The sequence below is a fragment of the Bidens hawaiensis genome, unplaced genomic scaffold (assembly GCF_021521415.1).
Source record: "Bidens hawaiensis isolate Kalapana, Puna unplaced genomic scaffold, B.hawaiensis_p1.1 tig00027599_1, whole genome shotgun sequence".
In the NCBI taxonomy this organism is placed as follows: Eukaryota; Viridiplantae; Streptophyta; class Magnoliopsida; order Asterales; family Asteraceae; genus Bidens; species Bidens hawaiensis.
In genome coordinates, this window is record NW_027494479.1 from 58777 (window position 1) to 73314 (window position 14538).

At 37.9% G+C, this 14538-nt stretch overlaps 1 protein-coding gene and 1 pseudogene across 2 annotated transcripts; one reads left to right on the forward strand and one right to left on the reverse strand.

The window, feature by feature from the left end:
• Window positions 1-1482: 1482 nt before the first annotated feature.
• LOC143575732 (FRIGIDA-like protein 2) lies at window positions 1483-3884 on the forward strand. Of its 2 annotated transcripts, XM_077060024.1 has the most exons (4): window positions 1483-2280; window positions 2540-2712; window positions 3063-3716; window positions 3754-3808. In XM_077060024.1, the coding sequence occupies exons 1-3, from the start codon at window positions 1563-1565 to the stop codon at window positions 3696-3698; spliced, it is 1527 nt and encodes a 508-aa protein (XP_076916139.1). In that variant the 5' UTR covers window positions 1483-1562; the 3' UTR covers window positions 3699-3716; window positions 3754-3808. The 2 variants fall into 2 exon arrangements, with proteins under 2 accessions (XP_076916139.1, XP_076916138.1); XM_077060023.1 differs by having other exon boundaries at window positions 3063-3884.
• Window positions 3885-4432: 548 nt separating this feature from the next.
• On the reverse strand, window positions 4433-6067 carry LOC143575733 (scarecrow-like protein 21 pseudogene; annotated as a pseudogene).
• Between the last annotated feature and the right edge of the window lie 8471 nt (window positions 6068-14538).

A 14538-nucleotide genomic window follows, 5' to 3' on the forward strand; every position in this document is an offset into this window, starting at 1 on the left:
TGAGTTGAAAGACACAATGACAAAAAAACACAATGACGAAAAAAGACACAATGGTGTGCGAAAAAAACGAAAAAAGACACAATGATAAGCGAAAAGACACAATGGTGTGCGATAAGACACAATGGTGTGCGAAAAGACACAATGACGTGATTTTTGTTTTAAATTTTATATAACAAAAATCACTCATATTAAAGATAAAAAAACGCTTGTTATTATGATGATTTTTTTTAAATGTCATATGAAAAGGTTATAAACGTTCTAAAATGATTGGGGTATTAACATGTGTCTTGCATGTGAAGAGAGAAAATGTGTACAATTACCTCTATACCTTTTTTCTTTTGGTCTACACTTGACACATGTCAATTATTTATAATTTCTCACACTTCTCATTTTTATTACCCTTTGTAAAATAACTTGAACCATGAAATCAAATCCATTCTCATAACCACATCTCCCTGGAACATCGCTATAAACTTATAAAAACAAACTTAATATTTCTTGAATTGTGAATAAAAAACTAGTTCAAACATATAATTATTGAGCGAGAACAATAAAACAAGGTAAAAGTAAATTAACTGAATTAACTGAACCAACCGACATACAATTTCGTAACCGAAAAAATAAAAACCTATTTAACCAAAATCGATCCATTAATAAAAGGGATTATTTTACGTATTTACCTTGCTAACCTCATCAATTACATATTTACCCAAACCAAAAAATCAATTACATATTATTCCTAAAACATATTCATCCATTACATTAGAATTAAGTTATTCAGTGACTATTTTATCTCATTTTCCATAATAATATTTTTATTGACCTCGAACGCGTTTAACCAGCACCAGACACGTTTAGCGGCTTCGAACACGTTTGCCAACGCTTGACACATCAAAATCATCCCCGGTTAACGCGCAAGGTATTGTTACTTGTATGGCATCAGTAACCGACTACACGTCTAGCCCCGGTTAGTGCCCTCGACGCGGGTTAATGTGTTCAACGCTTCAAAATTCGTCAACGTGTCAAACGTCGGTTAACGCGTAAGAGGTTGGTTACGTCTCTAACGCTAGTTAACACGTTTGAAACCAGTTAACACATGTGGCACTAGTTAAAACACATTCGAGGTCGGCAAAAAACTGTTATGAAAAATAAGGGTAAAACAGTCATTAAACAACTCAACTTTAATTAAAGTGATAAATATGTAATATATATGGTTTAGAAAAAGAAAAATACGTAATTAATTATTTTGTTTAAAAAAATATATAATTAAATTTTTTTTACTTGGGTAAATACATAATCGGGTAAATATATAATTGATCAGCTGGAAATATGTAAATGCCAGTTAATAAAAAAAGACATTAGCTCACAATTTTGTTTTGATCTAATGGGCCTTAAAATCAACCCGTACCAATAATACCATGAGTCCATGACCATGCACACCTTATTAACTCCTGAAATTTAAATGACGTCAAAAGAAAAAGAAAAAAAACAAAAACAAATCATAGGTCAAACGTTTTCATTACCCGAAAGCTGTTCGTAACTCTCCCCCTAGGGTTTTACCAATGTCGACAATGGCGGATATCTCCTCTGCAATCGACCAAATCACCATCAAGAAACAAACCCTTTTTAATTCCTTCATTAATCTCCAATCCCAAACCCCCAATTCAATCAATCTCCCATTCAATTGGTCCGATCTCGACACCCACTTCACCAGTCTCCAATCCACCCTCCTATCCAAGTTCAACCTCCTCCAAACCCACCAACCCGACCCGAATCACACTCCCTCCCGACCCGAATTGAAATCATTCTGCAAATCCTCAGATGGGTCCGGGTTGAAAAAGTATATTAGCGGAAACCCAGATCAGGAATTGATTTTGTCGGAGCTTCCGGACGCGTATCGGTTTGCACCGGATGCTGCGGCGATGGTGTTGGCTGCTGTTGAAGGGTTTTATAGTTTTGGGTGTAAGGGGACTGAATTGAGGTTGGGGAGGAGTGGGTGTTTGGTTATGTTGGAGGGTTTGGTTCGTGTGGGTCCAGTTGTGACGGGTGAGGTGAGGAGTAAGGCGATGGATGTGGCGGTGGAATGGAATAAGAAGAGGGGGTCGGGTGGTGCGAAGGCGAGGGAACAGAATGCGCTGGGGTTTTTGCTGCTTGTGGGAGCGTATGGGTTGGTTGATTGGTTTAAGATTGATGATGTTATTGATAGCTTTGTTGTTGTCGCTGCGGATCGTAAGAATGTTGATCTTTGTCGACGAATCATTCCGGAAAATAACATAAAAGGTGAGGTTGTGATTCGTGTAAATCTCATGGTTGATCATAGGGTTGCAACACGAGGACTTTTCATGACATTTTTATGGGATCCGGTGCATTGGTGTGATCAGCACAAATGCACCGGATCCTATTAGTTAAGTGTGCTTAGTCGAAAGTAGTACTAGAAGTCCTCGTGTTGCGAGTCGTTTTTTTCCTACCATATAAGTTGGATTTTAGTGGATATTTATGTTTGTTTGAGACTCATTTTGAATTGTTGTTTATTGCGCAGATGTGATTCAGAAACTTATAGATAATGATATGCATGTTCCTGCTGTGAACTATAGCATTGATCTTCAAAAAACCAATGTGTTTTCGCCTGTCGGTTTGTTAGAAGATAGGAAATTAAGATCTTTGAGGGTTATCGAGGAGGCGCGTGCGAATGTCGAGGATCTTCATGAAAGGGTAATTTCACATTCTTCAAATCTTAGTTATGTTATGTTAATTAAAATTTATTAATAGTTCATTATTAAGGATTTAACTTTTAAGGGTTAAAGTATCTTCATATTTGTTTAATTTCGAATCCCTTAAAACGTCATTATTTCATGCTTGTTGAAATTATTAATAGTTTAACTTTACTATTAGGGTTAAGTTGTCTTTAACACGCGCCGGTTATAGGTTTTTTCAGATATCTGTTTCTTCATTGTAATTATAGCATGAAGATATATATTTCACTTTCTTTTACATTTCAAATTTAAACATTACTTATCATTAATACATTTCTATTAACATTTTTAACTTTTGTTTGTATGTAGAATGATGTAATAATAACAGAAATCAGCACATTGAAGTCGATAATTGAGTGCATTGAGGAGAATAACTTACAGTCGGATTATTCAAAGGATAGTGTGGTTGAACTTGTGAGCAGGCTCGAGAATGAGGTGGAAAACAATAAACAGACGCTTGTGAACAATCCGCCAATAAGAAAACAACCAACAAGAGCGGTTGTGTTGAAGCACCAGCTGCCTTCAAAGTCCAACACGTCAAAAAAGCCAAAGAGACGAAAACTAAACAAAGTTCAACAGACTGCTGAACCTGCTGCAGCGGCCATTGTACAAGAAGTTAGTTGGGTTAAAGATTTCCTGTCGCCGAAATCAGATTTGTCTTCTCCACTTGGGTCGGGTCCCACAGGTTCAAGTGGAGCTCGTGTTGGTGAATGCAAAAATTCGCCACTTGGGTCGGGTCCCACGGGTTCAAATGGGGTACATGTTGGTGAAAGCCACAGTTCACTACCTGGGTCGGGCCCCGTTGGTTCGAATGCGCCATGTGTGAGCCCTGTTACGAGTCTTGGTCGGTCAACAAGAGTGGCTATTGGTTATAACTTTTATGTTAAACAGTCGCAACCTCCTGTTGATGATGATGATAACTCAAATGGTTGGATATCGGATTAGTACCACTGTTTTATAAGGCTGGGATTAGGAACATGTGGACCATCGGTTCAGTTACTTCGGCTAAACCATCTGTCATAAAACTGCCCAAAACCGATGGCCTTTTCATTTTCTTATATTCTTTTTTTCTTTTTATTGTGTATGCAGTTTGCAACCTGTATCATATGTTTGTAACATTACCAATGTTTAATAGATATTTTAGTCATTGGTAATCGGCATTAGATTTACCCTTCTAAGAACATAGTTGTAGTTTTTAAAGTTAGTTATGACACTTTTTTGGTGTTTAGAACCGCCAACTGGTGCAGTGGCCGGTTTTGTTTGTCAAAACATGTCGGATTGGTTTGTGATTTATAGTAGGGTTGTTGCTTCAGCTTGGGCTCGAGCTCAAAGTTCAACGACTTAGCTCAGCTCGTAAAAAGCTCAAGCTAGCTCATGGCATGACGATCCAACTTATAACCTTTTGGTACTCTCTAATGGGCTTATGAGCTATATAAGTGAGCTTATGCATAAATGAATGAAATTGAGTAACTTACAAATATTAGAACTTTGTGGCACAACTTAAATGGTCAAAAGAACAGACATGCGAGTTTAACTTGACTCAACCTCGTGCAAACTAACAAACGCAAACAAGTCATGCGAGTTTACCTTGACTCAAGCAAGCTATAAGCTATGAGTGTTTTAAACCACCAGAAGACGCGGCAGCCGCTGCTGCTTGATTCATATAGAATACAGCAAAGTTACAAAAACAGAGGTTTACAAGTTATTACCACATAATGTATCTTGACACATTACACACATGACTACTACAACATAACCATCTAAAACTTACAACCCTAACCAACCATTATTCACCTCCACGCACACGAAGACACCAGATCGCGATCCATCCACCCGAGAAACAAAGCCCCGTCCCTCTCTTCAAGCCGATACTTATCGCAATAATTCTCAAGCAAACTCTTAATCGTACCGTTCACATACCCACTCAACGGGTACGGACTAAACCCCGCCATAGTAAACCTCGACCTCCACTTCGCCAAAACCTCATGCCTCTCTTCCCGGTCAACCCCTTCACACGCCAAAATATTAACAATCTCACCCGCAAGACAATACTGTTCAACATTAATCCTTTCCTTGTGATCTCGCGGCAACGTCGCGTCAATCGACTCAAACATAGCCGAATAATAACTAAACGCTTCTTCAAACCTATGAAAGAATTTAGCCATGTTCACATTCGCTTCTTGCTCAACAAGCGTCACAACTTTCGGTGACAAGCTTTTAATAAGCCGCAACAATCGGTCCCTGTGGTTGAGCGGGTCAACACTCTCGTCCGGCATATGATGCAACACAAGCGCACAGTTCACCGCTAAAGCCTCACCAGGCCGAACCCCAAGATGCTCCGTTTCAATATCCGAACCCGACACCACCAACCCGTTAAACTCAAACGGGACCTTACACATTTCCGCGAGCTTCGCAAGCCGTTGACCAACTATATCCAACCCACCGCCTCTCGCAAACGCGTTTCTAGAATCATCAATCGCAGTAATCCTCAAGCTAGGCGGCCCACCAGGCCGGGCCGCCAAAGCCTGAATCAGGGTCACCCACTGACCGCCCTGCGCGATCTGAAAATCAATAATATGAATCCGGTCTTCGGTTTTTATCGCTTCGGCGATCGCACCATTAGCCGACAAATAACCGAACTTAAAATACGGGCACGCTTCATATAACAACAACATATACGAAAAGAGTTCGGGTCCGGTGGGTTCTTTACATTTCAAGGCTTTGTAAATGGCCTGACCCGAATTATACAAACGGGCAACGAGCCCTTCTAACATATACGCACCTAACCGCTGCACGGGCTCACCCGAAACCGATACCAACGGGCGCAGCATCGATATCAACAGCTCGGCCACCACCGTGTTGTTTTCGGAGACCGCTTTGGCACAAAGCAAAAGACCCTCTTTCAAATCACCCCTAGCAATAATATCCCTCATTCTATACTCTTCACTAAAGTTCATATCATTAATATCATTTATCGCCCAACCCGAATTAACATCAGCCGATTCGTTAAAGTCGTGATCGGACCCTAATATGGCTTCGATTTCGCTAAGCCTGATCTGTAAGTCATCAGACGGGTAGGTGTAGTCGGGTGAGTGATACGGGTCGGGTTGGAAGGGGTCAGGGGAGAAGGTGACGGAGGAGGAGGAGGAGTGATGGGTCGGGTCGGGTGTGGAGAACTGGGTATCTTGGCTGACGTCAGCGTGAGCGGTGTACAGATTCTGAGATGGGTTCCAGTAATTGGTGTGATTGGGATCTGATGTCTGCATAATAATTAGTGGTAAAATAAAAAAGATAAGATTTTGGGGGTTTAATTGAACATCAAATGGGTTGTAAAATTGAGTGGATGTATGGGTAATAATTAAACAAGTGGGTTTGATTGGATCTTGGAGAATAAGTAAGTAAGTAATGAATTGATTGAAGAGAAGTATGAAGCCCTGATTTGGAATAAGAGGAAAGGGGTTGTTGAGAGTAGACTAAAGATAGATGATGGAAAGGATATTTATAGAAGGTGTTGACGCGGTTGGTGTGATTAATATGTAAAAAGCAAGAGGAACAAGGGAGGTGAGTTCACTCACTTGAGCCAAGGAGACCATGTGGTGGTTATTATTATTATTCTAGTTCTAGATAAGTTGTTTAAGAGTGTGATTATAGTATATAATGTTGGATTTGTATTGTTGATATAAAAAATGTATTTCATGGTACTACTATACAATAACTTCTTTCCCAATGATAAGCATCTCCCAATGATATGCATGACTAGAGGTAAAGTTGCTAGTTGTAAGAAGTAATTTGGGTCAATGCTAATTAATGACAATCTACAATTTGATCAACATTATTAACTTGACCTTTAATAATTAATAATAACTGAGTTATTACTGATAGAGTTTCTACAGACGTAACTGCTAACCATGAATAACAATTGTAAATTGAAGCATTGTCATAGTTCCAAACACCCCCTCCCTAATATAAAGGTATCCGACATAAAAAATGGTACCTTGTTTTAATTATAGATTTTGTATTATCATTTTTGTTTTTTCTATAATTTATTCGATTAAATGAGTATTAACAGAAGATTTTCAGTTGAATAGATTCTCCAATTATAAACACTATATATTCTTTACGATATGTGATGTAACACAAAGTGTACATCTTATAGCATCAAATTAACCTCATTTTATTTAAAACTCTATGCAAATTCCTTTTATTTGGTACTTATTTAAGTTATTTGTGAATTTGCAGGCCCGAGCGTCTGCCCGATGAAAAAATGATGAAAAGATGACGTTCTAGGACAAAAACATGATTCTGCCCAGATATACATGATCGTGCTAAGGAGTGGCATGACCGTGTCGGGCCAAGAAGCCCATGCCGGGGCCAGTGCCGAGCCAAGTGACTCCGCATGACCGTGCAAGGTGTCGGGCACGACCATCTGTTGCCGAGCAAAAGGGCATGCACGTTGGTGCACTATATTGCCGAACCAAGACCCGACATGACCGTGCAAGGTGCCCAAGACGACCGTGCGTTGCTAAGCAAAGGGCCAGTGCACTGGCTAGTGCTGAACCAGTACATGGCACGACCGTGCATGTTTTCGGGCACGACCGTGCCAGACCCGATCATGAATGGGGTAATGCAGTAGTAGGTGCCAATGCTCATCGATGACGCACAACCGTGATGGCACGGTCGTGGCAAAACTCACATAGACTTTATGCCAGATGAGGAAACTGCAAATCTGGTCGGCCGAAAGCAAAACACTAACGACTGTGCACTATGTACTCTTGCTATCTAGACAATGTTGAAACTCTTACTAATGCGATGTATTATCAATGCATGATTTTGGTAAATTGGTGTTCTTTCAAGATTGTGTTGAGCTTATGAGTTGATATTGATGGTTTTATGCTTGTTAGAGTTGAATGACCTTATAAGTTTTACAAATGCTTAAACATTCATGTCGGAAAACTATGTTTTAGGTGTTTGTTTGTAAACTTTGAATTCTCATGCTTGATTTGTTTACATCGCTATGTTAGGAATGACTAGTGAAAATTAACTTGGTTGAAAATTATTGACAAGTATGAAACCTAGCACTTGATATTGGAAAATTGATGAGTGTTGTTATGATTCTTGACTTCTTGACTTGGTGATGACTTGATAGTTAAAGAGTTTTAAGTTGATATGGATTTCAAGAGTTTTTAATGTAATTTTAGGGGGTTAGAATGTTTGTTCATACAAGCTTTCCTTTGATTATGAGACTTTGTTGTTTTAACAAATAATTTAGTCTATGTTTATCTCTTGATTGAAAACCCATTATGTTGATTATTTGTTAGTATTAGGTTGCTTGATTGTAATCTAGTATTTAGTTTTAGATTCATGATGTTTTATCTTGTCATTGCTATTTTATTATGTTAGTGGAGTGGATTCATGTCTCAATAGTCTTTTAGATTGATTGTTTTGTGTTTTACTTGCTTTGTTTGCATTGTATACTAGTTTAGTTAGTTAAAAATTCAAATCAAGATTTCTTTGTTCATATTATTTACAAAGATTTGGTACTAGAAAATTACCGTATCTATGGACTGACACTCGGGTCTTGCTGACAATTTATTACAAACGATAGGTAAACTTGTCTTTCGTGTGTGGTTTAGTTGTAGGTGAAAACCTATTTTTAAAACCCGATTTGTATGGATTTATATATATATATATATTAACACACGTCAATATGTAAGATATTGCATGCTTATTTTGAGCGAAAGCAATGCTTCGATTAGTAGAATAGTCTATATCAATATAACAAGAAAATTTCTCTCATTTGGGGTTTTTCTAAACCTTTGTTAGAATGTGTCGAGCTTTTTTATATTCATATTGTATCAAGTGGTGTCAAAGTTCGTTAGTATCTTGATGGCTCATTATATGTTGAAATAAATCAACCACCTCGTTGTTATAGTGCATACTATGGGGTTGATGGACTGCCTTGTGCGTTTGGGGTTTTTTTTCCAAGGTTGACAAAATCACCACGGTCATTGAAAAATTGTGTGACATGATTGGAGGTGGTGAAAACATCCACAAAAGCCGATGGTAGTTGTTGTGATGTTATTCAACACTAATTGTAGAAATTGACCTCTTAGTCAATACGAATAAGTAAATACATTATATATATATAAGTAAATACATTATATATATATATATATGTATATATATATAAAGCAAGTTCTTTCACACTCACATAATCTATTTAGCTCTAAATGTACTTCCTCTAAGGCATGATGTACAACAAGTTTATGCATGATATAGGCAACTTTCAAGATTTAATCACGTGCGTGCTTTTGTTTCTTTTTTTCTACTCTCTCCGTGCTTCTCTCTTTCTTCCCAAACTTACACAAAGCAAATAAACTAAATCATTCATACGCCTTCTTTGAGTCATCGTTCGTCTTTGTCTTTACCGATTTATTATCCACTTGATGGAACTCAACCGTCAACGACTCTAATCAAAATAATACAGAGTAAATTAGTTATTCGATTTAACCCTACAAATTTGCATAAACGATGATTTTCGAAGTAAGTTAATTCTTCGATTTCCGAGTGCTCATCCCCTTTTGCATGTCCTATTAAGTGTTTGACGAAACGTGTCTATGGTGTTTCAGATTATTTAACAACAATTAAACTGTCCTAATATCCAAACGAGTACATCAAATGATTTGTGGGTTAAAGGTATTAAACCTGGATCTCATTTATGTTATCTGTAGATTTGGTTAACTATTATTCCGATTACATCGGTTTCATATATATGTTAATGTTTAAATTAGACCAATAGTATGTTTGAGTTAATTTTTATGTAATATATTTTGATTCGAATGGGTTTTCATAATTCGTATGTAAAATTGATGGTATATAACTAACTATGATGTTTATCTGAAGGTTACATTGCTTGCAGTTTTTTGAATGGGGATTTGGATAATCTAAGACATGATAAATATTTCTTCTCATAAAGTGTTTTAGCATGTCTGTTACTGATTTCTTTTTCTTTCTAAATGAATGAACGAACCTAATATTTGTCGTTAGTATACACAAATTTGGGCGTTTATACGGATAATGTCTTTGAATGTCGAATGGTACATGATACCTTTTTGTTTTTGTTTTGAAGATTTATAGTTGTATTTATTTTGTGTTTGATGAGGACTATGCACGATTTGATTGTTCTAATGTTGAAAGAAATAAATCATGAAAAGCAATTAAGCAACAAGTAAAAAGCAAGAAATTTTGACTAGAACAATGACTAAGTTCATGGCATAAATCATGTTGTGATGATCGAGGATAATGAGATATTATTAGAAAGAAAAAAACTAAACAATAAATCAACTCAAAACACATGTATTGCAAGAAACTCGATGACAAGTTCTTTTCAAATAAACAAGAATGATGAGAGACAAATAACTAAATGGCTTATTCGCATATTGATCGAGAAAAATGCGGGAAAAAGTGTAAAAATGATGTTTTATCTCATTTGCATTTTTATTATAATTTATAAACGTTTGCTAGAATGTATCCAACATTTCTTGATTTTGTTTTGTGTGACACACGATTGCAGTTTCCTCATGTGTCAAGCCTCCCATGCATTAAAGCTTAATGATGGACATATAGTTCGTTCTTGTAGAAGTTAATCTTGTTCTTGTTATGATTTTAATTTGTTCTGTGCAATTCACTTTGACCTGAATAGGAATCTTGTCGTACTTACTTGTATATTACTATATCATTATATATGAAAGGGATTGAGGTATAGTGTACACCAAGAAACAAAATAATGTTAATTAAGAGGAAAAGTATATTGTTGTCTTGTGGTTAAGTCAAGTCAAAAAAGCAATTTTTAGATAGGTTGTCAAATCTAGTTGTGGTCACAATGAAATCGAGAGGACGACTTTCAGAGTTCGATAATTCAATTACTACAAACTATCTACGTCCACTGTCATTTGTCAACCAAAACATAGGAAGAAATTCCTCACTTCAAATTTTTATATAACACCTAGTCATGGTTAATACTACCACATAATATATACATAACCTTAAATGTTACTAATATTTACTAATATCTAAGATCATATCTAAGATAAGTACTTTGTATACGTTATGTATCACATCTTGGAAAAGTAACTAAATGAAATGCATTATAGGAGTTATGTTTTACACTCAGATTATAAAAATTGTTTTTGATATCATAGGATGATATAGTGTCCGTTTCTTATTATTTTAACACAAGGTTTTAAGGATTCATAGATCCTATAAAAACATTCTGACTCTTAAAGAGTTTGTAAAAGTTTAGCGCGTATTAACCTTTCTGTTTATGATCAATGGCTGTTACTGACTTCTGCTTCTGATTGTTACCTCAGACCTATAGTACGATAATAACTTTGTATAAATATCTAGACCAAATGATCTAGCTTTAGACCTTGAAAAACCATTTGTTTTTACAAAACATTTAGATCTTTAGTCACCTTGATTATTTACCAATTCTATGTTACATTTCTTCTTCATGAAGAAATGTCTATACTAGGTTTCTTCCAAGAAGAAGCATTAATTTGACTATATCCCATTATTTTTACTATAACCTGTGTATATGGAACGATGTGTCATACTTAAATTTGATCAAGGTTTGGGCTATATCCATGATTATGGTCTGAGTCATACTAATTACTTAAGTGGAACCCCTACTATACACAAGTACTTGGAGTTTAATGCTTAAGGTTGATCGGGCAACACTTATGTTCTACGTTGCGCATTGGGCTTAATGCATCGGAACTTCGGGACTCGGGTTCATGGCTCAGGTTACGAGGTTAAGTGTGTGTGTGTGTGTATTGAAGGTGTTTTGGTGTGAATGAGTGAAGAGCCATATCTTGGAGTTCATTGCGTATCGCGATGGCTTAAAATATAGGCCATCGTGTAGCGCGATGACTCATCTAATCCGGAGGCTGCCACGTGATGGCACGTGGCATGTCACATGTGCTACGTGTTGACACGTGGTAGGACACGTGTCCATGTATGCTTAACGGGGTCATCGCGTATCGGAATGGCCCAACAGATTTTGTCGTCGCGTAGCGCAACACCGCCTAAATATTTGGTTTTGTAAGGCTCCATCGCGTATCGTGATGGGCTTATCCTTTGCTCATCGCGTAGCGCGACGGGTTTGGAAATTCATATTTTTCACATTTGATCCCCCATCTTTCCAAAGTTGTCATTTTTTATCCAAAGTTAGCATGTACATTTCGAGGTGTTGCACATGATGTAATAGTTAAGGCAACGTCATAGGGTTTTAGGTTTGCAATCTTATTCAAGGAAGTTTTCTCATAGTGATGGGTTCCCTCACATATGGTGTTCTTTGGTGAGTCATGTCTGAAATGTCCAAATCCGTATGAGCGGTTGACATCCCTTCAAGGCTCACCAGGGTATTGGGGTGGTTCCAAATCTGGTTAAAAAAAGTTTAACATCACGCCAAAGTTATAGTATACATCTATATCAATCAAAGGTTGTGAAACAAGCTTATTGAAGACTATTGTAGCTTCAAGAGCATCGAACATGGGGATCAAGATGGTTGTGCCATGTAACGCCTCGAAAATTCCCAACTTAAGATTTAATCTAAAAATGACAATTCTTAAAGTATAGGGACTTAAAATATAAATTCCGAAATTTATGACCCATCGCGATACACGACAGGACAATCATAGAACCATCGCGTTACACGATGGATCTTCATAAAAATCGATACTTGGCCGGTTTCGCGCTACGCGATGGCCAAACTCATATAAGCATCGCGTTACGCGATGACCCTATTAAGCAACTGGGTACACGTTTCCAATCACATGTCAACACATGTCACGTTTTGACAGACCACGCATTCTCGCAAAATTGCAGCGTCACGATACGCGACGGCCACATAAAGGCTCCATCACGATACGCGATGGAAGCCAAAATATGCCTACAAAAAGGAGGCTACGAGATTGATGTGACATCTGCCCAATCCGACCCGACCCAGGTACCCGTTTTCGAATCCGATTCTTTTTATGATTTAAAATTTGTTTATTAATCTTTGTAAATTTAACATTAAATAAATTATATATATATATGTATATTTTTATATTACTTACTAATAATAATAATTTCTTTTCCTTCCCGTCCCGCCTTTTCCTCTCTTGTCGCCGTCCCGCCCCTTTTCCTCTCTTGTCGCCGTCCCGCCCCTTTTCCTCTCTTGTCGCCGTCCCGCCTTTTTCTCTCTTGTCGCCGTCCCGCCCCTCTGCTTAACCCTTAAGCCTTGAACCCCTTTTGCTCTTAACTCTTTGCTTGTCCTTTGGTTCTTCCCGCCTAAGGATGTCTGTGCAGCTCCACGCGCCAGACTCCTTACAAGGAAGCCCGCGCGAAGACCAGCTGTTCCTGCGATACGCGAGGCGAACTGTTCCCGCAGCGCGCTAAGAATGGTAGTTCTTCCCGCGGCGCGCTAAGAATTGTAGTTCTTCCCGCGACGCGCTAAGGATTATAGTTCTTCCCGTGGCGCGCTAAGGATTGTAGTTCTTCCCGCGACGCGCTAAGGATTTATAGTTCTTCCCGCGGCGCGCTAAGGATTGTAGTTTTTCCCGCGGCGCGCTAAGGATTGTTCTCTGTCTGCCTTCGCCCTCGCGCGCGCTCGAGTCTTCTCGCACTAGACCTTAAGTCTTTTCTTCAGTTTAGGTCAGCCTGTATGCTTTTGAAATACCTTATCTTTTGTATAAGCACTGTAGGTCAGTTCCGACATCTGTCCGAAAAGCCACTTTCGGCGCAGCATGCGCACCAATCCTTTTGGTTGACAGAAAAAGTGACTGACATAATCTTTTGAAATCTTCTTTTGCATGTCTTGAACAGTGCTTTATCTGACACCTCCCATGCTTTGATCTGTAACCTGTCAGCTTTTCCCCATCCCCTGCAGCTGCCGGCATATCTTTTGATATCTTTTGCTTTTGTTTTCTTATGCTTTTAAATATCTTTTGCTTGATTTGATAAGATCTTTTCCCCTTTTCAAGGGATTGTGTTCCCTTGGGTTTTCCTATAAATTAAGCTATTTCTTGTTTATTAACACTACACACACTACACTAGCACTCCCCAAATCTCTCTCTCCCTTTTGCTCTCTGCCCTAATTCCTCAGCCGCCATCCCTCTCTTTGCCTCCGTCTTCTCTTCTGTTCTGCCCAGATCTCGGTAATTATAAATATATATATTTAGTTTTAATTTGTTTAACTAACAAAAATCGATACTTACTGCATATATTCAAGTCATAAAAACCAATCGTTAAACCAATAAACTCTTATTTATAGGTTAACTTGTGCTTGTTTAAAAGTTGGTTCTTGCATTATCTTTCATCGCACCGTTTACAAGTGAGTAATCTCGTACTTAATCCCCTTTTATTTTTTTAACGTTTTGGGATGTTCATGTGTTCGTACAACTTGAGTCTTAAACTTGTTTATGAAATTTATGTGCGCAAAACCCCATGTGTTATGGACGTTTACTTGGCTGTTTATTTGTATGTGTGAATCATTAACCGCTTTGTTCGGCCTATTCCGAAGTTTTCATGGATCCATTAGATGAACACGGGAGACATATCGTTTACGGTTTTCTTGTTTTGTTTACACATGCACGTATTTATTGTTTTTGTGCTCGATTGGGAGCACGGATTGAACTATGAGCTATGATCTATTTAGGCTTGATCACAATCTGATTACACCCTATGTTAAACCCCAGTTATGCACATGTTGCGCGCAGTGTTTATTATTATCTATTATATC